This window comes from Calliphora vicina, chromosome 3 (genome assembly GCF_958450345.1).
Source record: "Calliphora vicina chromosome 3, idCalVici1.1, whole genome shotgun sequence".
NCBI classification, from domain to species: domain Eukaryota; kingdom Metazoa; phylum Arthropoda; class Insecta; order Diptera; family Calliphoridae; genus Calliphora; species Calliphora vicina.
The window spans coordinates 64,322,594-64,350,153 of NC_088782.1; the positions used below are offsets into that span (position 1 = coordinate 64,322,594).

At 28.0% G+C, this 27,560-nt stretch overlaps 1 protein-coding gene across 2 annotated transcripts in view; it reads left to right on the forward strand.

Moving 5' to 3' along the window:
- Nucleotides 1–27,560, forward strand: part of LOC135955916 (uncharacterized) — a 93,188-nt gene that overhangs the window by 9,674 nt on the left and 55,954 nt on the right. For both annotated transcript variants that reach the window (XM_065506339.1, XM_065506340.1), the window contains exon 2: nucleotides 15,165–17,410. In XM_065506339.1, the coding sequence (XP_065362411.1) occupies nucleotides 15,562–17,410 (1,849 nt within the window). In that variant the 5' untranslated portion in view covers nucleotides 15,165–15,561. The remainder of the gene's footprint in view (nucleotides 1–15,164; nucleotides 17,411–27,560) is intronic.

Consider the following 27,560-nt stretch of genomic DNA (forward strand, 5'->3'; position numbering starts at 1 on the left):
TGATGTTAACTCTAACAGCGCCTATGATAAACTCACTCACTACTGCAACCGCAGACACTATTTATAGATAGTGCCATCTTCATTCGAGTAGCCTCGATTGTTCTTAACGGACAAAACTAGAATACTCGAATTCAAGAGCTTTCAATGTTAATGTCAGCAGCTTAAATGTTTAGTGCTGCCATACTTACAAACAATGCTAATAATAATAGTTGATAAGTAGAAGCTTCTACTGATGGATATGCTTATAAACATAATGACTGTTATTTTCGAATCGCTAATGCAAAATCGTAACCATATCTTAGAAAATAAATGAAGAACAATTTTTGTAAGCCAATTTGTAATAGACTTAATAGTAATAACTTATTTAACTGCCTCTTTGTAAGCGTTTGGGTAAGTACTTGCCTTCAGTGTAATGAGTTAAGATCCCGATGTATAGGTAGTGAAGTGTAATTTTAACTCATTACAATGCAATGCAAGTTTTTGCTGGGATACTTTTGAATGACTACATTATACATATACTACATAGCCTTACTAGAATTAGTCTTAAAATTACTTATTTATTAACTGAATATTTAAGTACTTAGTTCTGTTTTTGCCAAAGGATTGAGAACCGTTTGCTGAAACTTCCAAAGGAAAATGAGCGAATTCACTTAATTGCGAATAAATTCGAAAAGAATCCTTCGATTTTTATGATCGATATCTCATTTTGTTCCTATTACATGTAGCTTTGCAATAAAGCAATAAATCTGAACAATTTCTGCCGTTTTCGAGTTTTCATGATTGTTTTAAAACAAAACAAAAAATTGCTATTTTCAAGTATAAAATATATTTTTTGCTACAATTTGCTGTTATAACTCCGAAACTGCTGAGCCGATTGAAACGCAATAATGTGCAAAAATTTGTACATAGTATGGAGAAAATGTTTTTAAAATTCAATCAATCGAAATAAGAACATTAACTACTCAATTTTATGTAAATCAAACAAAAAAACTAAAATTTTGTGAAAATGAGCAAATTCACTTAATTGTGAATAAATTCGAAAAGAATCCATCGATTTATGACCGATATCTCATTTTGTTCCTATTACATGTAGCTTTGCAATAAAGCAATAAATCTGAACAATTTCTGCCGTTTTCGATTTTTCATGATTTTTTTAAAACCAAAAAAAAATTGCTATTTTCAAGTAAAAAATATATTTTTTGCTTCAATTTGTTATTATAACTCCGAAACTTCTGAGCCGATTGAAACGTAAGATATATATGAAGATTTGTACATAGTACGGGGAAAATGTTTTTAAAATCCAATCAATCGAAATAAGAACATTACTACTCAATTTTATGTAAATCAAACAAAAAAACTAAAATTTTGTGAAAATGAGCGAATTCACTTAATTGTGAATAAATTCGAAAATAATTACTCGATTTTTATTATTGATATCTCATTTTATTTCTATTACATGTGGCTTTGCGACAAAGCAATAAATCTGAACAATTTTTGCAGTTTTCGATTTTTCATGATTTTTTTAAAACAAAAAAATTTGCTATTTTCTTGTAAAAAATATATTTTTTGCTTCAATTTGTTATTATAACTCCGAAACTACTGAGCCGATCGAAATGCATAATATATGTGAAGTTTTGTATATAGCATGGGCAAAATGTTTTCAAAATTCAATAATTCAAAAGAAGAACATTTACTACTCAATTTTATATATATCAAACAAAAAACTGAAATTTTGTGAAAATGAGCGAATTCACTTAATTGTGCATAAATTCGAAAATTATCAATCGATTTTTATGCTCAATATATCATTTTGTTGCTATTATATGTGGCTTTGCGATAAAGCAATAAATCTAAACAATTTCTGCCGTTTTAGATTTTTCATGATTTTTTTAAAACAAAAAAATTTTGTTATTTTCACGTAATTTCAATTTGTTATTATAACTCCGAACTACTGAGCCGGTTGAAACTCAATATATAAACGGATTAAAGGCTATGTAAATCTCAACTTTTCTAAGTTTATTTTAATAACAACGGACTGACTTTTTTTGAGAAATCAGTAATTAGGTGGAGAAAAGTTTAAAAAAATCACAATTTTACTTAAATTTTTTTAAAAAACCTCTTAATAGTGCTGGAACCACAAATCATAAAAATTGAGTAATTTTTTAAATTTTGTTGCCCTGTTAAATCAATTTTTCTGTACACTTTCGAAAACTAGCTACAATTTCCTTTCAGCTGATATACAATATGTCAACATTATTATTACATTGTCTCGGCTGCCTGTAACCATAAAAATGCTCTTAATAAATAAACGCAGCCAGCAAGCAGCATACACACAATTTCAATGAAATCAAATTGAAATTAAAATTTAAAACAAAATGTATAAAAATTTGTTTTTGTTTTATAAAATATTATTTTGTTGCTGGTTGATTTTTGCTATTTTGCATTTCAAAAAATGAATAAGAAAAAAAAAAACAAAAACTAAAACACATAATCATTATGGCATTCATTGGGTTGAGTTGAGAAATTGATTTGAATTTTATTGAGAATATTTTGTTTTGCTGTCGCAGCAACTCATACGTAATTGAAAGTGTTATGAAATCGCAAAATAAAATACAAATTTTATGAGTATAAAAACAAACTTAAATATGATTTTAATTAACTGAAATAAAAATACTTAGTTGAAAGTCATAAATCTAAAATAAATAAAAATAATAATACTTTCCAAAAAGGTGCTTGCTTATCTGCTCAACAAATAAAAAAAAGGCTATATAAATAAATTGTCATTATTTCTAGTGTTTTTAATAAAAAAATTATGCAATAATTATTTGTTTGCATGATATAATCAAATTTTAGTTTTTTGTTTTTGTTTTTATAAACACCACTACATTTAAAGCACTTCTCTGCTGTTAGTAATTCCCCGGAAAAATCTTTAGAATATTGTTGTTGGTGTTGTGGTTGCAAACATCTATTTCCCCGTCTTTTATTATACAAGATATAACAACAACAAAAACAGCTACAAAAAAATAGAAATAAAAAATAGAATTGAATTGAATAATGCACTTATAAACTCATACGTACAAACGTTCAAACACTTAAAGAAATTCTCGTAGTAGATTTTTTTTATTATTATTATTTAATTGTTGTGTTATCGTGAAATTTCTAGTAAACTGGAGAAAACAGTGGGAGCCATAAAAGAAAAAAATAATAATTTTGGAATGAAAATTTCAGAATTCCATTAAAAATTGCTTCCTTTCAAAGCCCTACTGAGAAGAATAGAATAACAATCATTATCTTTCTTTGCTATAAAACTGGTTTCAGTCATCTTAATCATAAATGCATAAACCTATAATTCTGTTATATTGATAAGACTTTAGACATCTGTTATCTATCTGTCAATGTCTGATATCAAAGACAGTTTAAGAACATCTCAACTAAAATTTACACTACAAAGTAATGAGTTGAAATGCTATATACTTGGGTAATTCCATCGATTAACCGATTAATAAATTGCCGATTTTCAAATAACAAAGAAACCGAATAATTTTTCAGTTTCAAATTTAAATAGAAATATTCGGTTAATCGAATAATTTAAAATTAACCGATTAAATCTAAACCCCGATTAAATATTTGCTCGATTAACCAATTAAACCAGAAATCCGATTAATTGAATACTCTTCACTACTTATACATTTGCTTTTTAACTCATTACTTTAAGACAACGATGCATCTCGGGAACTATTGAAGATATCGTAACGAAATTTCACAAAATTGAAGCTGAGTTGATGGTCACCTCGGGTCACATATTTAAAAAAAAAAATTCCAAAAATCCATTTATGATACGAAAGAGAAAAAAATTTAAAATGTAAATAGGCTACGGAGGGTCGAACATTTTTTTTAAATTATAAGCTATATTTGCAATATAATTCTGAATAAAATAAAAGAACTTGCTAAATTTATTTTATCTCGTCCCTATGAAAAGATACTCGCATCCAAAAGATACTCGCATCTTTGGGAATACATATTGTTACATTTTAACCTTTTCAAAACGCTGATTTATTTCCTTTAAATAAACTGGATACTTTTGATTGCAAATAAAAGCCGTTTAGTAGTTTCAAAATTGTAACAACTCTTTATTTCTTTAAAATGTACAACAACAGAATTAAATAGCCACTCAATATTTTTTTATACACGTTTATAACTTCTGAGAAATACAGACACAATTTATAATGTACACGAATTTACTTGAAAAACACAACACACTTTAAGGCACTCAGTTGATGTTTATTCGAAAAGCGTCTCTGATAAACTCACTCACGACTGCAACCTCTGCCACTATTTATAACACTGCATTACCATCTAGAAAGCTCTATTTCTACAATGTTCTTTAACTGAATATTCGAATTCGACAGCGTTGCCAACTTACGATCAATGGTCAACTGAAAGCTTTTATTTAATAATGCCCACAGATATGTTACAGTTTGCTATTACAGCACTGTTATTTGAAAGCATTATGCTACTTTTAAATCAGCCCTTAAAATCGTTATATTTGAATTCAAGTACAATTTCGTAACAATATATTATATTTATATGATCCAAAAAGAGAACTTAATGCATAAAACATTTACATAGACCCCATCCCTCTTCTAAAAACGCTAAGAAACGATCCTTGCAGATGCTCCCCATTTATTTAACCTTATATTTTACTTAAATACTTACAAAGCTTTTTTACTAGCACACGGTAAATAACATCACAGTGGGCACTTAAAAAAAAACAGAATTTTTGGAACACATTTTCCCCGTTTTAGGAATTTCGATATTTGAAAACTAAAAAAGGCAAAAAATATAATACTGTTGATTTAACGATATTTGGATCTATATTAGTTTCAAATTTTGTTATGATATCATTAACCGTTAAAATTGTATATTTCTTCATGGAAAATCATATGAGGAGCCGCAGAACAAAAGATACTTTTTTGAAAATTTAAAAATTTTGGGAAATTGATTTTTTCTTAAAGATTTCAACCCAAATATTATGATAATATCAAAAATTAAATTTGTAAAAAAACCTTTTGTTCTGCGGCTCCTCACATATTCCATAATATTTTATTTAAGTTAAATGAAGTCCGAAAAATTTATAAAATTATTTAATTTCACTAAAATATCAATCTTCAAGTCCTAAGTGTTTCACCAATATCAAATACTTATATAATAAGCATAAATTTACTCTTCAGATGTTCCACAAACCTTGCTCCCATTTCCAAAATTTTCACATTTTTTTATTTATTTATTTTTTTCTTAGAAAAAATATTTTTACTTTGGATTAGATTTGAATTAACAAAAATTTAATCATTCAAAGGTAGAATAAATTTAATTTTGAATTTATTCTGAATTTCATAAATCAGCTCATAAGGAAGAACTTATATATCAGATTATTTTTGTATCAGTTCTCTTCACTCTTGAGAAGTTAATGCATGTATAAAAGTAATTTTAAAAGATTTTGGGGAATATTTTTGAGTATAGAATCTAATATCAACACAGATATAACTTTTTGTTATTAAAAATATTATTAAATTAAATAATTTAATTAATTTATTAAAAGCAAAGGCAACATATCGTTTAATATTTGTTTTACACTGTACATACTTGCATCTAGAACAGTGGGCTGATTTAAACAACAAAAATTTTTCGAATCTTATATAACTTTTTTTGGGCACAAAATTAAGTTTGAGTTTAATTAATTGATTAAAAATAGTAGATATTTTTTACTTATGGCGAAGGATATATAATATTTGTAAAAATTGTAGCCTTTGAAATTTTACCACCTCAAGTGTGCAAAAACTTTTAGAACTTGAAATTTTTACAATTGTAAATAGATTTCTTTGGATTTTTGTACTGAATTTGCTCCACTGTACTGATTTAGGAAGCAATTTTAAAAAAATCGTCCTAAATATATGGATGTCTCAAAAGTTAAAAGGCCTAACTGAACTTTTCGAAAATTTCTCAATTTTGTTATATTACTTTCTAATTAGTTGTGAACTCTTTGAAAAGTATTTTGTTCTTCTATTATGTGACACAACGATTTGTTCCGTTTTATTATTTTCATAAATTTTGGAAATAAAATTTTCAAACATCACTATTTACTCTAATTTTTAGTTTGTGGAGTTAAGCCTTTTAGCTTCCATATCTTAATAAAATATTTTGTATTCATTAGAATTTCGGTAATCGACTGTGATAACCTGTGGATCTTTCTGCTTTCAAGAAGAATGTTTACAAGTTTAATTAGCTTAAGTCCCTTTATATAATCATTATTATAACATTTATTTTTATAACTTTTTTTTTACGTTTAAACCCACTGTTTTTAGTTACACTTACTTATACTCCCTACAACCCACTCACAAAAATGCTCTTCTTAACCGCCAACTAAGTAATTGTTTATTACAATTAAAACAAATGAATAATTTGTTGGTCGTGTGTTTGGCTGGTTGGTTGGTTGGTTGACTGGCTGATTATACAAGCCACCCGACAACCAACCAACTTACAAATACCTCTTGAAACTGTTTAACAAAATATTCATGGTTACGTAGGGAAATATTTTATTTAGCAAACAAGTGACTAATTACTAAAGAAAAGACGAGTAATGAAAATTCACTTACAAGACGATAAGAGTGTTTGAGTAATTTTATTATAATTTTATAAAGCGCAGTTTATTTATCAAAATTTTAACCATATTTAATGGCTTAATTATAGACAGAATGATTTGTTTTCAAGCTTATCAAAATCTAAACCAAAGTTAGGGTTTTACCACAAACAAATAATATTTAGTTTTACTTATACAATAAATAAATTTTATCTAAGGTTAAACCAAAAGCTGTGGTTGAAATGTTGTTAATTAAACAGTGTTCTTTTAATTATCCTGATCATTTATTGATAATTTAAGCCCTAACTGCATTACTTTGCAGAAGTTTAGTAATAGCTGGCTTTATATCTGTAAAAATTCTTATATTTTTGCCCAGAATATCTATTACCCTGTTAAAAATATTAAAATACCTATTATCGAATCACATTTTCATCATTAAATATGATATTGTCAGCACCTTCGAATGATACCATTATTTAATTTCTTAACAAAAGTTCTAGATTTATTACTTTTAAATAAATATAAGGCAAAGACTTTAGTCACTAATGAGACACTTTTTTAAAATAAATATTTTACTTCTTATGCAAATTCTTTAACTAACATTTCACTCATGTCATTAGGGATTACATTGAGACCCACATCATTGAAAGGCGTTGTGTTTACATGTTCTCACAGTGTCTCGATAACTGTCTCCCTGAACTAATTTGGCAAAATTTGTTGTAAACAAATATTTGGGTCAATGCTAAATATTCAAAAGTACTTGATAATACGAATGTAAATATATTTTAAATACAAATGACGCAAATTTTATATTAACACAAAATTTACTTCCTTTGCTTAGTGTTAAATAAAGAAATATTTAAGAAATAAAACCTGTATATCGGCTTTCTTTCTGTACAATATGTAAATTATATTCATAATTCTTAAGATATGAACAGGTATTGTTTTTGTTCTATTTGAATTTCACAAACAAAATAGAAAAAAATCAAATGTTTACATAACAAACATTGGCGAAAAAGAAAAAAAATATAACCACAGCCAAATTCTAAAAACAATCGGCTGTTCAAGAGGTGGTAGGTAGATAGCATGGGCATGGTTGATGGCATGGCATCATAATCATACACGTATTTTTATCTATTTCTAATGCCGGCAAAACAATATACAACTATTTTTGTTAATTTATTTTTGTTTTTTTTTATCATTTAACAAAAAAACGTGCGCATTGTGTCAAAACAATAATTTGTTTTTATTTGTATTTTTTTCTATTTCTTCTACTTAGTTTGTTAGTTTACACAAACAGAGAGCTATTTTGAATTGAAATTGAAAATTCCCCTATAAGATAAGATACTCATAGAGTGTGCTATTTAAGAGTAACAACAATTGTTTTTGTATTCAAGTAAATACGAAACTGAAAGCGAATGTTTTAAAGAAAAAAAAATATATTAAAAGAGCATTTGTATCTAATCAGAATGTTAAAAAAAATCTACTCATACAAACATGTTTTCTGGCACGTACACAGCTATTCTTATTTAACAGTCAAACAAACATACAAACAAACTAGCAATGTGGGTTAGGTCAGGGATTTAAAAGTATGAAATCTAAGAACTTTTCTAATTAAAACTTATATTGAATGTTATATTTACAAAGAAATAAATCCAAATAATCTACCATCTAGGGCAATACGATCTGATATCAATATCATATAATTGTATAACAGTTTTTTTTATGTTGAAACATTTGTGCGTAACAGTTTTTTTCAATAGAAAAATTTGTGTTTATCAGTATTATCTATAGAAACATTTATGTATAGATGTTGTTTTCTATAGAAACTTTGGGTGTGGCAGTTTTTTCATAGACAAATTTGTGTACAACAGTTTGTTCTTGAAACCAATTTGTTTATAACGGTATTTTTAGACATATTTGTATTTATACAATGTGTGTATAACAGTATTTTCTATAGAAAATTGTGTGTATATAAGTTTTTTCTATAGAAAAATGTGTAAATAACAGTTTTTTTTAAATATCTGTATAACAGTTACAATTTATGTATAAAATTTTTTTTCTATACACAAATGTGTGTATAACTGTTTTTTCTATAGAAAAATTTGTGTATAACATTTTTTTTCATAGAAAAATGTGTTTATAACAGTTTTTTCTATAGAAAAATGTCCGAATAACAGTCTTTTCTACAGAAAAATGTGTGTATAACAGTATTTTTTGTATAAAAGTATGGGTATAACAGTTTTTTCAAAAGAAAAAAATGTGTATAACAGCTGTTAGTGAAAACAAATTTATGTATAACAGTTTTTCGTAGAGAAAAATTTGTGTATAATAGTTTTTTCTATAGAAAAATACGTGTATAACAGTTTTTTCTTTGGAAAGAAGGTGTATAAAAATTTTTTTTATAGAAAAATGTTTGTATAACTGTTTTTTCAAAAGATAAATGTGCGTAAAACAGTTTCTTCTATAGAGAAATGTGTGCATAACAGTTTTTATAGAGAAAAACGTTTGTACAACAGTTTTTTCTATAGAAAGATTTGTGTATAACAGTTTTTTTCTGGAGAAAAATGCTGTGTAATAGTTTTTTCTATAAAACAATTTGTGTATAAAAGTTTTATCTATAGAATAATGTGTGTATAACAGCTTTGTTTATAGAAAAATTTTTGTATAACAGTTTTTTTATAGAAAATTGTGAGTATAACAGTTTTTTGTATAGAAAAATATGGGTATAACAGTTTTTTCTAGAGAAAATTTAATGTATAACAGTTTTTTCTATAGAAAAATGTCTGCACAACAGTTTTTTCTATAGAAAGATATGGGTATAACAGTTTTTCCTATAGAAAAGTATGTGTATAACAGTTTTTTCTAAAGAAAAACATGTGTATAACAGTTTTTTCTAGAGAAAAGTATGTGTATAACAGTTTTTTCTAAAGAAAAAGGTGTGTATAACAGTTTTTTCTAAAGAAAAAGGTGGGTATAGCAGTTTTTTCTAAAGAAAAAGGTGGGTATAACAGTTTTTTATATAGAAAAATGTGTGTACAACAGTTTTTTCTATAGAAAAATATGGGTATAACAGTTTTTTCTATAGAAAAGTATGTGTATAACAGTTTTTTCTAAAGAAAAAGGTGTGTATAACAGTTTTTTTCTAAAGAAAAAGGTGGCTAGAAAAGTTTTTTATATAGAAAAATGTGTGCATAAAAGTTTTTTCTATAGAAAAATGTGTGTATAATATTTTTTTTAGAAAAATTTTTGTATAACAGTTTTTTATGTGTTATACAAAATTTTTTCTATAGGAATATTACTTTATAACACTTTTCTATAGAACAATTTTTTGTCACAGTTTTTTCTTTATAAAAATTTGATACATAACTAAAATTGAATTTTCCATCCGTGAGTATATTCGTATTATTGTTGCGTATACTTGTTATAATTCATCCATATTACACATACGTTGAGATGGTTCATGCGAATAATAGTAGAGACTTGTGCAAAATATCCATAATTTTTAACTGAAACACAATATGAATTCATTCTTTCAACTATTGCCTTAACTAAAGTATTTTAGATTTGTTCCTTTCTGTTATTATTCTCGTTCTCATTCTCTGTTTATTTTGTTCACAGTTTAGTTGAGGTTGTTTTGGTTTGATATCAAACCTAAACAAAATCAAACTAAACCCCAACCTCAAACACCAACCATTGTGACTGAAGTACAACACCAGCAACAAATACATGATGAGTGTTTGATTGTCGGTTTGATTGAATTGTTTTTGTTTTCATTAAATATACTTTGTTGTTGTTTGGATTTAATTTGAATTGTATTTGTTTTAGTTGTTTCATTGTTTTTGTTTTTATTGTCTCGTCTACGTGATTCAGTGTTAATTTTCATATTAATATTATGCAATACTAGATGGGACGGATAGCTGTGATTATATGAAATATGTATTTATGTATGTATGTATATGACAGTGATTGCTGTCCGTCTATCTCTGCTGTGGCAGTTCACTGTCATAAAGAGAATATTTAATGACCGTATTCCAGAATCATTATGGTGTTTTTTTTTTTTTTTGGTTCGCAACATATCTCTAAATGGGGCAGTGTTAGGGGTTTGATGTACGCGTTCATGTGTGTTTGCGAGTGCGTTCTTATTTTTTGAATACTTTTCCTGGAATACGTTACGAAACATTTAAACAAATTCTATTTTTTTTTTGCCAGCATTTTTGCTTTAAATGTGTTGTTTTACGTAACTATTTTTTTTATTTAAATTCGTTATGGAAGAGACAACAATTATATAGATTTTTTATATGTGTGTTCATTGCTGATTTCGTTTTCTAGCTTGAAGTAAATGTTGTTGTATTTTAAAGCTGAAGTAGAACTTAGTTTAAGTTTATTTATATACAAATCCATTTTGTTAACTTAACGCCTTAAAGGCCGGATGGAATGTAAATATTATACAAATAATTTTTTAAACATATCATAGCAGGACAGATAGTGAAACATATAAGTTTAAAAATAATTACAAAGTAACTAAACTGTTGAATACAGAATGTACTGCAGGATTTCAAAATAGACACAATTTTGTCTAAAATTAAATATTTTGCGGATGAGGCATACAATTCACATGCCACTTTTAACATGTTTTTTCTAAGTACACATAATTTCCTATCCGGCGATATAACAAATGTCTTATTTTTCTTTATCACATTTCAAATAAATAGTACCAAACTTTAAGTAAGTTGTATCAATCGTGGCCAAATTGGTTATTCGGTATAACAGCCAGTTCCCAATTGTGTGATATCCAGTTTAATTTTTTTGTAATTTTTAAATTCCATATAAAACGTATTCCCCACAACAAATTATAATTCCTTCCAGACATATCACCAGCCACCTATCTGGTCACCTCATCGTTTCTAGTTTTTTTTATTACCTACTTTATTAGTCATTGAAAGAAATAAAAAAATGAATATTAAACAACAAAAAAAAAAAATACAATAATAATAAAATAAATAATATAAACAGTAACAAAATAGAAACATTTCTAATAAAGTGTTAAATAACCCCCCACAATCAAAGTTTAGGCGCACGCACCCGATATTTTTATCATTTATTTACTCTGGTGAACGAATAATTTACACAAGCAACAACAACTACAAAAAAATACTAAAATTACTAAAAAATTTAACAGCGGCGTCAAGATAAAATGTGCGAGTTTCTAATTGAACGCGCCAAACGGCCAACAACAACATTTGAAATGAGAAAATTACTGAAAATCATGTCAGAAATATGTCCAAAAAAAAAATCAAATATTAACACTATATACAGCATGATAAAAAAAATATAGGAACTACAAAAAACCCCGACAATATCAAAATAATCCAAAGAAAAAACAACAACTTAAAAATCTTTTTGTTTACATAAAAAAACACTGAATCAGTCTAGAAAAAATAAGAGAATTATAGAGAAAAGTAAACGGAAATTTTTCAAAGAGATTTTCTTTAAAATGAGAATTATTGTGAAACTAAAGAGCCAGAGAACTTAGCAGGAGAATAATATTTAACGGTAATTGGGGTTGCCAGAATGTCTGTATTATTTTTGATATTAATCTATTTTGGATTTTGAAAAAGTTTTTAAAATATTAACTATTGCTTGTTCAAAGTTTTAGGAAGTTTTATAATTCCGACTGGACAGAGTTGTTCATTTGAGCTATTCACTGTTATTTCAAGAACTGACACTTATATCTTTCGGAATTCCGTAACAGCATTCTGTTCTACAGACTGAGATATCAGCCAGGAATAGGAATGAAAATTATATAAGGTTTTATCGGTGATTGTTAAATTTTATTCAGTTACTTAATCAGTATTAACTGCCTAGGCCTTTACAATAAATATTAAAATCGTGTAACTAAAATTAACAGGGTGGTTGGACTGCTGTACGAAGCCTTGTTCGAGTTCATGAATCTCTCATAAATTTTTGCTAAATTTTTCGTTTACCAATGTTACTTCTAAGTCTCTACAGACGTTCTCAATTCTTATATACCATGGTTTTCGTCTCGATTAGGATCAATAAAAACAGCTTCTACTTTCCGTTTCCCATAATTGGCTTCTGTATGTCCAAATCGGTTTAAAAACAATCTTATAGTGGATGACTTTGTAGTCTCAGCTTAATATCGATTGGTCGTTGACTAGCCAGTAGAGATTAAAGAGAAGCTCGTATCTAACCAACAAAAATTCGAGTCCATTCGGTCAAAAGTCCGACCTATATTTTTAAAAAAGGGGACCAAGGTATTGGCTAAATTTTAAAATTTAAATTTTGAAATGCCTCTAACTCGGATATTATAAGAGATAATAGCACACGCAAGCATGCTTTTTCAAGACCTAGCCGAGCGCTTTCCAAAAATATAAAAAACTTTGAAATCGGAAACAAAAAAATTTAACGTGTTTAAAAATTTTACATGTCGAAGGTACCCTACTTTGAGCACCCATAGTGTCGCCCCTGGATCATTTGTAGGGCTAATTTTAATAATTTACTCTCGAATACTCCTTACCTACGCTCACGTCAAATTTTATCCGGATCAGACTAGCCGTTTAGAAATGACAGATTTATTTCCAAAAAAAAATTTATTCTCCTAAAAGATGTCTAAAATTTATCAAATGTTTGAACAGGAACCGATCGCTATCCTCTAGGAACCAATCTTACAATTAGTTCTATGAGATTTGAGTATCTTATCCCACTTTTGTACTTATGTATGGACTGTATGTAACATATGCAGAATAGAAACAAAACAAAATTCTGAGTTACACCACTTTTGCGCTGATGGCATCATAATTCTTTGCGAGATGTTAAGTTTTCCCTAATTAATTTGCCACGTAAACACCATAAAGTAGACATGTTATATATCAATGGATAGGGAATTTTGTCTATTTTTCAATAAGGTATATAACGTTTGACAATTATATTAATATTTTGATAAATATGACAGAAAATGCTTTTTATTGAGTTTTTGCAAAAATACACATTTTTAAAATAGAAATTAAATTTTTATTTATTAACATTTTTTAATGAAATTCCGCAGTTATATATGGATTTTTCTATTGAAAATACAAAAGTGAAAACAAGTTTTGAAATTTTTTTATCAGGAATGCCGAAATTTCCCAAAAAAAAATTTAAAAAACCCAAAAATGGGATATTTTAGTTTTTTGGCTATAATATCCATACTAGACACAAGTTAATCGGAATTCTTTACAAAGTAATTAAGAACATATTGTGCTATCTAAAATGGGTTACTATTTTGGGATAGATACTATGCGATTTGAGAATGTTTGCCCTAAAATAGAATTTCAAATAAAAAAAGCCGTTTTTTAGATGAACAAAATCCTCTCCGTATTAAAAATTTTTAATTTTTTTCATTTAAAATACTTTGTGTAAAGGTAGCTTTTCAAAAAGTATAAATGCCTTATACATCTTCTTAGAAATTTGTTAGAAATTTCAAAAATACTGGGAAAAATCGTCATTTTTACATTTTTTTAAATTCAAATGCATATAACTTAGGAGTCGGTCAAGATTTTGTAACAATTCTTGTTTTATTTGAAATATACATATGTTTTTAGTCTATATTTGGACCCGCTGTTATCAAAAAAACTGGATGGAGTAGGGTGGGTAAAAATGTGGAAAATTTAATTTTCAAATGCGAATATCTTCTAAGCTATAAGAAATAATTGATTGCTCTCGATGAGAACATTTTTTTATTGAAAATTTTATATACCCAAGATGTCCTAGTTTGAGGACCCCTGGCCGAGCCCCTTATGGGCCCATGAGTTCCAAATTCAAAACCTAAACTCGACAACTCTTTCTCTTTGCCAAATCTCATTCAAATCGGACTAACCGTTTAGAAGTTACGGATTTATTTCCCTCTTTTTTTCTATACCACTGTGCAGCAGCTATTATATTCCTAAAACAATATATGTACATACCAATCTACTGGCAACACTTAAATGTCACTAACAGAATCTTAGACAATTCTAAACACTGTTAAATAAAACATGATGTAACTAACATAACATGGCTCTCCTGTTGATGTAATAAATATCAGTGTATAAATATTCGAGTTAGTGTTATGATTTGCTGATTAGAGAAAATCAGAAATCTCCAAATGCTACTGTTAATGAAATCACAATCAAATACACACCAACACAAGCATGCTCCACTCTTAAAACTCTGTTTGAAAAATTACTCTTCCATGTTTTTTTTGTGTTTTTTTTTTTTAATAAACACAAACAAATCTACAGACAGACATGTACTATTGTCAATGTATGTACAAATTTATGTACTAAATAGACATCCATCCGTACATACTCGTATAAATTTATTCAATCTAATGTTACGTAAAGTGTGTGTTTTTTTTTGTTATTTGCTGTTGATATAATTTTTTGTTTTTGTGTTTTCCAAACAAAATACAATGTTGTTTTTTCTGTGTGTGCTTTTTTTTGAGTTCATTCTTTTCATTATTGTTGTATTTTTTTTTGTTTTTCAGATAATCAACAACATATAACACCTAAACGGAACAAAGACGGTTTCAATGTGAATGCAGTCGTACAACGGATATGAATCGTAAGGGAGCAACCATTTTTATTTCTTTTTGAAATTTAACGGATAAAATAAAATGAAATTATAGCTACGTAATACAATAAAATAAAAGTGAAATAAATAAAATCAAAAGTGTACCGTCAAAAATTAATGAAAATTTTCTTTTAAATACAAGAAATTAAAAAAAAGTTATATAATTTTTGTAACAAAAAATAAAGAAAAAAAAAATAAATATAAATCAATGTGGTTTTAAGCAAGAGTTTAATTTAAAAATTTATTTTTTTAAATTATAGTGAAAAATAAGTGAGGAAAAATAAAATAAATTTCGGGGAAATTTGTGTATAATGTCTAAAAGTGCTACTGAGCAATTTCAAATTAAAAAGAAAAGAAAACATCCGTTAAGTGTAAACACCACTACACCCCTAAATCAGTCAAACAAACGTTACGTACTCTCAGTGACGCCGACGCCGGACTTGTTAATTAAAGAAAATTACTCAGAATTTCAAATTGATGATAAAGAATCAAAATTCAATTCTCTGCTACAAATCAAATCTATAGCCGGAACAGCAGCAACGGCAAACACAGCAGCTGCTGTCTACAAGTTTAGTGACTCAAAAAAGTGCATAACCACATCTACAACAAATAACATATTAACAACAAAATCGGCTGTAGTCGCGGCAGCAGCATTAGGCGCAACAAGAACAAACAATTGCTTACGTGATCAAACGCAGGTATTACGCCACGCCACCACTATGCCACTCTCACACGGATTCTATGTCAAGGGGGCTTTGGCCAGCAAACGAGGCCTCAAGTCTATGAAAACGAATGGTGCCTCGGGCTCTTCCTCGTCCACACAGCAGTCTCATGAGGAGGCCAAAAGACCGCGCCGTAGCAATGAAAATATAAAACTGCGCTCACCGGCTTTAATGGGCGGCCAAACGGCCAATAATTTACAACTTTCCTATTTGTTGGGTGAGTCTTTGGCCCGACATGGTCGTTTGCAGGAGGCCTTCGATATTTATGCCCTCATAGCCAGTGAACAGCCTGAAGGTTTCATACCTTTGGAAAAGTTAAATATATTGGCCACCGCTCTGTTAGAACACATACGCATTTTAAGCTCAAATTCCAAAAAAATCCCAGACTCAATAGACTCCGAAATGGATGCTCTAAAGGCCACCATAACCTCCTCGGGTTTAGCCACCAAAGGAGTTAGCAATGACCAACACAAGCTTATAACACCACTGAGAAATAAATATGCCTCTTCAACGGCCGCCAATGCCCTTAGCTGGCAATTGGTGGCCTCGGGTCTAGGCTCAAATGCAACAATATTAAAAGATTTGGGCACAGATTTCCTGGCAACAGCTGTGGGTGGCAATTTGGATTTACATGCGCCCTCACGAGAACTAGCAGCAGTCAACAATACGCATATGTCAGACGAGTTTGATCTTTTATTGTGTCCTTTGTGTCGTGATGTGTTGCGTTGTCCGGTGACCACCAATTGTGGTCATACGTTTTGTCGCCAGTGTTGTGAAACCATAACCATGTGTAATATTTGTCATGTTAAATTTCCACGCTGGCAAAAGGACGACTACAGCATCAATGACTCAGCCAACATAAACCTAAACATCAATGGCTTTCAAAGCCAAAGCAATAACAACAAAGCTATAGGATTTTCCACACCTTTGGCTACACTCTCCACGGCGACCACAACCACTACCAGTATGGATTTAAATATCAATAGCTTGGCCCACAATAACAACCAACAACAGCAACATTTATATTCTTCAGCAACTTCCTCTTACTCTACCTCATTGTCTGCCACAACATCATCCTCCATGTCATCATCATCGTCCTCATCTTTAGTCTCTACCCTCAACGATTTGCCACGCCTACAAATCATCGCCACCCCTTTGGCCTCGCCCACTACCGTTACAACTACAACTATAGCCTGTACCACAGATACGGCCACCACTACCATGGCTTCCACCGCCTCTACCAGCGGTGTTGCCCTGCGCTCCACCAGCTCCAATGATAACATGAAATTCATGCCCGATGTTTTGGTCAGACGGCTGGTGGAGAAATGGTGGGGTTCAGATTTGCAGGCGAAAAAAATCAATGAGACTGCTACCAGTTACATGCATTTAAATCTACTCGATGATGCTTTGAAATTTTGTAATGCCAGTTTGGAGAAATGTAAGTGGAAAGCAAATATTTTATCTACTACATAGTATTTATTTTAAAATTAAAAAAAAAACAAAAGAAATTTCTAAAAAGCCTTGACATTTTTCTGTTCATGCCTTTGCAACCAGTCAACACACACTTTATTTTCCTTTTTTTTTTGCATTACGGTCAAACGCTTAACTAGTTGTTGTGTTCTATTGAATATCCTTGATGGTGGCAAAACCTTCAAATGCTATAGATGACTTTCATCATCCTTGTTTATATAGAAAAACAATGCTTTGGCTTTAGTTGTAATATTTTGTGTGGTAATTAGAATTTGTTGTCTGAGCTGTAATCTCTTATGTTCGCCAATTTGTCTTATAAGATTAATTAGAGTCAATTACATTTGTCTGGAATTTGGTTGGTGTGGTTTTCATAAGAATTTTACAAGGTTAATTGAATAAATATTGTATAAATGGTAATCGAGTTTATTTCATCTTTTTATATTAAATGAAATATGTACAAAAACTCTTTTCATTTAATTATTGTTTGACATTTATTTCTTAAATATTAGAAATGATTGCTACTTTAACTCTTTGCGGTTTAGTGGTCACTTTACTAACCACCTTTTCCATGGTCTTTAAAACATAGTTTATTAGCATTTTGCTAAACAATTAAATTTTTTGAAGTCATCGATTAGGTTTTTTATTCATATTTGTTCATGTTTTGTATAATAAACTAACCTTGATTAAAATAAAATACAATTGTTTTGATTTTAAACTTTTTCGACCTGAACAAAAAAACAGTTTCGGTCGTTCTTTCGATACATTAAATAGCGAAGAATGATCAAAGAATATTCATAAAAATCATCTTTCATAATTGAACATTTCACTTCCTGGTAATAAAATGTTCAACTGTATTCAAGGAGCTCGTTATATTTTGGCCTATTAATTAATTTTCATTACCAAATACGATTGAATATTATTTTTAATTTTATGTTTATGTAATATTCTGATGATATTTCACTTATAAACGTAACCATTTTGAAAATGACTCATTTCTAATGCAAATTTGTTTTAAATTACTACATATGCAACTTTTTAGAAATTATGAAATATTAAACGGGTAATCGTAAACATTTGCGGGAGTAACTGGTAATTCAATTTAAAATTTTAATGAGTAACCGTTTAAATTTGTACTTCGTAACCAGTATTTGTGCCTAATTACAAACCCAACTTACTTTAAAAATTGTAAGAAATGTAATGCTTCTAAAATTTTCCCCTGAAAATCCATATTGACTAAAAGTAACCACTTTGAAAATTGCTCGTTACTGGATTTAATATGTATAATTTATGAAATTTTACAAGAGTAACCTCTTAAACTTTTACTTGGTAACAGTTTTTTAAAATATTGCTTTAGAAATATTTAGATAAAAATCCACATTGACTAAAAGTAACCACTTTGAAAATTGCTCATCACTTGAGCTAATATCTATAAATTAAAAAAATTTAAACGAGTAACCGCTTAAATTTGTGCTTGGTAACATTTTAGAAAATTATTACTTTATAAATATTTAGCTAAAAGTCCATATTGACTGAAAGTAACCACTTCGAAAATTACTCGTTACTTGGTTTAAACTATACAAAATTTAATGTATATTTTATCACATGCACTACAATCTCGAATTTATCAATTTTTAAGCGAGTAACCACTTAAAATTGTTTTAAGTAATCGGTATTTGCACCAACATTTATATTCAATATACTTTGAAAGATATTAGAAAACTGTTGCTTATACAATTTTTAGCTAAAACTGAAAATTTAAAAAAAGTAACCATTTCGAACATTACTGGTTACTTAAGCAAATATATTTTAAATTAACTGTAGATTACATTACATAAACTAATTATAAAAATTATTAAATTTTAGGAGAGTAACCGTTGCAATTTATCATATTGACTAAAGTAACCACTTTGAAAATTTCGCGTTACTTGGGTTAATATGTTATAAATTGAATTGAAATTATATCAAATACACTAGAATCTTTAGTTTATAAATTTTTAAGCGAGTGACGACTTTAATTGGTTTTAAGTAATCGGTATTTGCATCATGATTTATACGCAATATACTTTGCAAGATATTAGAAAACTATTGCTACATTTTTAGCTAAAACTCAATTTAAAAAAAGTAATCATTTCGAAAATCACTTTTTTTAAATTTATACCCATTATTTTCATTAAATTTAAGGTTACTATTCATCTTTAAAAATCATTATAAAGCAAAAGTAACCACTTTCAAAATTACCCGTTACATATGTAAAACTACTTTAAACTGACTATTAGAACCACTTCAAAATGTAACTTGTTCTTAAGAATCACATTTTTAGTAAGTATTTCAAAGGTAAAATCAATTACTTATTTTGTTGTTATTTAAAATGTATTTTATTTAAAAAAGTTTTTATTTCTTTAGTTTAATGCCTATTCAATAACTTCTTCCATATACCTTAACTTTTTTTTTACAAATTTCTTATTTATCTTCTTGGGAAAAGTATTTTCTTTTATTATTAAACACGAACAAATTTATTTAAATATTCCCTGTGAGAGAAAAAATTCCACAAATGAATAGGAATGTGTGTTTGGAGGTATTTAATGGAAATTTCTTTTTTGCCTTTAACCATTTTTTTTATACTTCAAACATTCTTACTTTTCAATAAATCAATAAACAAGAAGTAATAAATTGGAAGGAAGAAATAAAAGCAAATGATATTTGCATAAAATAAAATCTACCCAAGTCATACCAAATTCATTACAGCACTCAACCAACACTCACTAACTAACTAAATATTTATAAATACGTACTGTCATGTATAAATGTTTTGATATCATAGTGTTATAAAAGGATTTCTTTTACTGCTTCGTAACAGGATATCTAATATTATTATTATTATTAATATTAAAAACAACAACTAGAAAAACACCATAATATGTATTTAAATTAGGTTGGTCTATATTTTGCAATTTTGAGATTTTCGATGCTCCCAATATCTAAAATTGTTCTTCGTCAACTAAAAATTATATGAATATTTGAGCAAAATCGGATAACGTTTAGATTAGAAGTTGAAGTTTCGTGTTTTGGAACAATGTGATTAAAAATTAAATGTTTAAACAAAATTCAAATAAAAATTTGAATTTTCGGACATCGATAAACCATTATAAGTTGATACCAAAAAAAATCACAAATCCCAAATTTTACATTTTCAAAGTCTTATTTAAATTGCAAAAGAACTAAACGAGGGCCTACCTAATATACATACATGTGTTAGTGTAATAAGGACATGGAATGTTGTCTTAGATCCTATTACAACAACTGCATAGTTTCTACTTGTTTTGCGTTGTTAGAAACAACATCTAGCACATCATTATTATATATTATTTACACAGGTCAACAGCAAAAAATGGCGTAATTAATGATAACTCAAAAACGGTTAATTCAATGTTATTAAAATTATTATATATTTTTGAAATGAAAATATATTTGTGAAAATTAGCGTATTTACTTAAATGTGAATAAATTCGTAAAGAATCCATCGATTTTTATGATTAATATCTCATTTTGTTGCTATTACATGTGGCTCTGCGATAAAGCAGTAAATTAGAACTATTTCTGCAGTTTTCGATTTTTCATAATTTTTTTAAAACAAAAAAAATGCTATTTTCTCGTAAAAATTTATATTTTGCTTCAATTTGCTATTATAACTCCAGAACTACTGAGCCGATTGAAACGCAACATATGTGTGAAATTTTGTATATAGCATGGGGAAAATATTTTCAGAATTCCACCAATCGAAAGAAGAACATTAACTACTCAATTTTATGTATATCAAACAAAAAACTGAAATTTTGTGAAAATGAGCGAATTCACTTAATTGTGAATAAATTCGTAAAGAATCCATCGATTTTTATAATCAGTATCTCATTTTGTTGTTATTATATGTGGCTATGCGATAAAGCAGTAAATCAGAACTATTTCTGCAGTTTTCGATTTTTTATGATTTTTTTAAAACAAAAAATGCTATTTTCACGTAAAAATTTATATTTTGCTTCAATTTGCTATTATAACTCCGAAACTACTGAGCCGATTGAAAAGCAATATATATGTGAAAAATTTTTCTTACAATGGGAAAATTGTTTTCAAAACTCAATCAATCGAAAGAAGAACAATAACTACTCAATTTTATGTATATCAAACAAAAAACTGAAATTTTGTGAAAATGAGCGAATTCACTTAATTGTGAATAAACTCGAAAAGAATATATCGATTTTTATTATCAATATGTCAGTTTGTTGCTAATATATGTGGCTCTACGATAAAGCAGTAAATCATAACAATTTCTGCCGTTTTCGATTTTTCATGATTTTTTGAAAACAAAAAAAAATACTATTTTCACGTAAAAAATATATTTTTGCATAAATATTTTATTATAACTCCGAAACTACTGAGCCGATTGAAACGCAATATATATGTGAAAAACTTTTCTTACAATGGGGAAATTGTTTTCAAAACTCAATCAATCGAAAGAAGAACATTAACTACTCAATTTTATGTATATCAAACAAAAAACTAAAATTTTATGAAAATGAGCGAATTCACTTAATTGTGCATAAATTCGAAAATAATCAATCGATTTTTATGCTCAATATCTAATTTTGTTGCTATTATATGTGGCTTTGCAATAAAGTAATAATCCTGTACAATTTCTGTCGTTTTCGATTTTTTATGATTTTTTTAAAACAAAAAATATTGCTATTTTCTCGTAAAAAATATAATTTTTTGTTCAATTTGTTATTATAACTCCGAAACTACTGAGCCGATTGAAACGCAATATATATGTGAAAATTTGTACTTACAATGGGAAAAATGTTTTCAAAATTCAATCAATCGAAAGAAGAACATTATCTATTCAATTTTATGTATATCCAACAAAAAAACTAAAATTTTGTGAAAATGAGCCGTTCACTTAATTGTGAATAAATTCGAAAAGAATCCTTCGATTTTTATGATCTATATCTCATTTTGTTGCCATTACATGTGGCTTTGCAATAAATCTGAACATTTTCCGCCATTTTCGATTTTTCATGATTTTTTAAAACAAAAAATATTGCTATTTTCACATAAAAAATATATTTTGTTCTTCAATTTGTTATTATAACTCAGAAACTACTGAGGCGATTGAAACGTAATATATAAACAGATTAAAGGCTATGTAAGTTTCAATATTTCTAAATTTATTTCAATAATATCGGACTATTCATTTTTGAGTTATCATTAATTATGTGGAGAAACGTCTAAAAAAATGTTAGTTAAATTTTTTTTAAAACAATCTCTTCATAGAATTTAAAATTTGGACCATATTTCTACTACTGCAACCACAATACATCAAAATTGTGTAGTAGTTTAAAAAGCCTCTAATTTTTTTCGATTTTGTTGCCCTGTGTTATTTATGGTATGTAAGTTCATGTGTAATATAGTTCATGCAACAAGTTGTAAGTCTAAATAAAAATTGTACTATATCTGTATGTATGTATTTATATCTGTTTGATTTTATAAATATCCCTCTAACATGTCATGTACAAGTTTTCCTATGGTTTAATATGACATTATGTTGGTGTGGGTTATTTATTTTAGTTGTACATACAAAATTTAAGTTATTATATGTGTTTTTGTATCTAAGCAAATACTACGCCTTTTGACATTCTTCAATGTCCTTTCATCTAGTTTTATATTATTTTATGTATAAGAAACATATACATACATACATACATAAATTTTTCTTCTATTTATGTGTGTCGATGAATTTCCTTGTATCTGCTGCTGTATGTTATATCATGTGTCTGGTTACTAAGGGCAACTTATGAAAAAAAAAGAGAAAAAAAAACAGAAGATGTATGAATTTTAACGAACTTCTCTGCATTAGTATGAAATTATATAGCATAATAAAAGCAAATATTAAACAAAAAAAGAAAAATAATGTACAGAAAATATAAGCAAAAAGAAATGAAATTTGTGCACTGACCCAATTGGAAAATTTCTTAAAAGGTTTAGAAAATTACAAACGTTTCCAAAAAAGTCCACCCATCGCTTTATTTGTGATAACATAACTTTCAATAGTCTTTATTAGCAATATATCGTTACCTTAATATAGAAAGGGCATAACTCGTGTTTTTTAAGACTAGATTTTTTGGCTAAATATGATATATGAGCGGACCATTTATCGAAATAAACGGAAATCTGGGCTTATTAAAAAAACACGAGTTAGGGCCTTTCTATATTAAGGTAACGATATGTAGATCGCGATCCATTTACTATCTCAAAATTATACATAAAGTAGCCAGCAAGGCTTGACTAACCTCTATATATAGATTTGATGTACAATGGCTGCCTAAGTACTACCTAAAATGGTAAAATTTTTCAATTCTATGGATAGATTTTTTTTAAGTAAAATTATAAATTTTGTTAGACGTTTCTCAACATAACGAATTATAATTCCAAAAGGGTTAGTCCGATGTTATTAAGATAAGCTTAAGAAAATTGAGATTTACCTAACCTTTAATCCGTTTATATATTGCATTTCAATCGGCTCAGTATTTTCGGAGTTATAATACCAAATTGAAGTGAAAAATATTTTTTTTTTCGTGAAAATAGAAAATTTTATTGTTTTAAAAAACTCATGAAAAATCGAAAACGGCAGAAATTTTTCAAGTTTATTGCTTTATCGAATACCCACATATAATAGCAACAAAATGAGATATGGATTATTAAAAGCGATTGATTATTTTCGAATTTATTCACAATTATGTGAATTCGCTCATTTTCACAAAATTTTAGTTTTTTGTTTGATATACATAAAATTGAGTAGTTAATGTTCTTCTTTCGATTGATTGAATTTTGAAAAAAATTTCCCCATGCTTTTTACAAATTTCCACATATAGATTGCGTTTCATTCGGCTCAGTAGTTTCGGAGTTATAATAACAAATTGAAGCAAAAAATATATTTTTTTCGTGAAAATAGTAATTTTTTGTTTTTTAAAAAAATCATGAAAAATCGAAAACGGCAAAAATTGTTCAGATTTATTGCATTATCGCAAAGCCGCATATAATAGCAGCAATATGAGATATTGATCATAAAAATCGATGAATTCTTTTCGAATTTATTCACAATTATGTGAATTCGCTCATTTTCACAAAATTGTATTTGGTTACATTTTACATGTGTTTTGTTATTGTAACGAAAATAAAACACATGTAAAATTTCCACTCAAAGTACACGCTTGTACAACTATAGTTGTAAATGACAGGTAAAATCACCAGTTCGGAATTGTCTCCTAAAACTGCTGGGTACTTGTATATAAAATAATATAATAAATATAAAGATTTTTTCTAGTTTGTGAAATTTTTATTTGAACTTACTTGACTAATCGGTATTACAAACATGACGTATAAAAATGTCACGCTGTCAAACAAAAACCAATGCAAACATTTCAACATGATAACTCGCAATTGATCGCTACATTATTCCATATTAATTTAAAACAAATTTCTTTAATACAATATGTTCCAATTCGCGGATTTTTTAATTTTAGAGGCAGTCGTAAACGAGTTCTATTTTTAGAGTAATTCGGGATACCATATTTATCACGAATATATTGAATGCTTCTCTGCTTTTGGAGAAACATAACTTATATTTTTGCTATAATCTTAACTAAATGAGAATTATATTGATTCTTCGTATGTCCATTAAAAATATATTCGTGCACAGACCTATAAATAAGTACTTTTCTTTCAGATTATATGCTAAGCATTACTAAACTACTTCTGAGTAATATAGGCGGTAATCAGTATTAGTTTCTATGTAGCAACAGTAGTGTAAACGGTGGCTGTTTTCTCATTCTTTGGATGAGTTGTTAAAACACCTAGATTTTTCGTGATATTGATTTGCAACTGTTCAGTTTAATAAGAAAATATCAACTTATATAGTAGTTGTAGAAGGGTTCCTTTTAAAACAAGTTGGTCAAAGTTCAGTTTGCAACTGGTAATACCTATAAAAATTAACATAGTGTAAAGGAGTGCACTATTTCCAATTGAAACCACACAATATATAAAAATCTGTTCCTTTTCCCCAAAATTTCAGTGGAAAAAGTGTTTGCTATAAAAAATTTATACAGAAAATATTTCTGATTTTTTCTTCTGAAATTTTCTGTTTGAAAATACCTTTCAATTATTTGCTTTAATATAGTATATATTGTACTTACATGGTATTTTTAAAGTACATATTTATAAATGTTTATTCTAACCTCGTTCTATGTATATTTCCTAACATATTCTGCGTCACATACCACATACATAATGGCATTTTTGCATCAATATAAATAAATTGTAATGAATATGGTCTTTATACATGGTATACTGGATTTGTTTCTACCCAGCAAACATAAATTTTACTATGATATTATTCAGAGTAAAGTTTCCAGTTCGATTGCAATAAACATTGTTTTTGTCTTAGGCCAAACTCAACCCCAAACCTTACGCCCCATAATTGTTGCAACAACTGATTAAAATTTACATATGAGAAGCCGCAGAACAAAAGCTACTTTTCCTAATTTTTTTACAAATTGATTTTTTGGTATTTTCATAATATTTGGGTTGAAATCTTCTAGAAAAAATCAATTTCCCAAAATTTTTAAATTTTCAAAAAAGTACCTTTTGTTCTTCGGCTTCTCATATATGTATGTATAAGGTAAATATCACTTACCTATCCGACACTCAAGATGTTGATAGTCATTCGTCATAGTTCAAAATTTTATTTTACTTGCCCATTATATTTTGTGAAAATAACTTATGTGTAGTTTTCTTCAACTCAAACCAAAATACTTGCTGGCTTAGCTTAAGATGGTCGTTTAGCCTTTTTAGTGTTTATTTGAATTTTATACGCATAGTTTCATTTATAACTTTGCAAATACAAAACTGTAAAACATCATATTTTTGTAGCGTTCTCTTCATTTTTCATTCGCTAGTTAGTAGCGCGTTGTGTTCATAGTTCAAGGATAAATATTTACATAAGTTTTGCATGAAGCAAATGTGATTTATCTTATTTGAAATTAAGCTTGAAAATAAGACAAAGATAAAATAAGGAAAATTAATAAAAACAAATTGAGATTTCTTTTGATTGCATGAATAAAGAGAAAATTATTAAGAACAATAGTACAATTTTGACAGTTTTTTTAATTAATTCAATAGGGCATAATTGATTAAAAAATTACTATTTTTGAGAAGTATTAAAATAATATTTACTTTGGAAATTTTAATAATTGTACTTAAATGTTAGAAATATTCGTTCCAACCAATAAGAACATTTTCTTTCTTACTTTTTTTAACAACCAAAAATTGCAAAGCATTTTGCTTGTCTGCAGATACACCCCAAGGCTCTGGCGGGAATTGAACCCACAACCCTCAGATTAATAGTCCAGCACACTATGGTCTAGTCTATCAGGGCACAAATATGTATTAGAACTTGCAAATACCAAGTAATTTTAGTACTTTTTGAAAAATTTAGAACTTGGCACTTTTTTGTAAAATTATACAGGTTAGAAATTTTTCCAATAAAATAAAAAAGTGACATTTTCGTACTTTTTTAGAAGAATAAAAGTACTTTGGTACTATCTAAATTAATGTAACTATTAGAATATGAGACATTTTTTTCAAATAAAGTAAAAACACTACCATTTGCAATTTAATTACAACATAGAAGTACTATTTGGGAAGCACTAAATATGTACTTTGGTACTTTTCACAAAATTACACTGACAGTTGAGGTAAATTTGCTAATAATGTAGGAAGTACTACATTATTAGCAAATTTAGTACTCTGGTACTTTTTGTAAAATTATACTAAAAACATTAAAACATGAGTGTTTACTAAATACTAAGTGCTCTTTTTATGTCACTAAATAAGTACTAAATATGTACTTTAGTACTTTTTGTAATAATATGCGAAAATATTAGGCCCTCGTCTATATTTTATAGCTTTGTCTATAGTGACGCCTATAGTCTCGTCTATAAGCTTGTCTCATCTACGGTCTCGCATATAGTTTCGTCTCTAGTCTCGTCTATTGTCTCTCATATAGTATC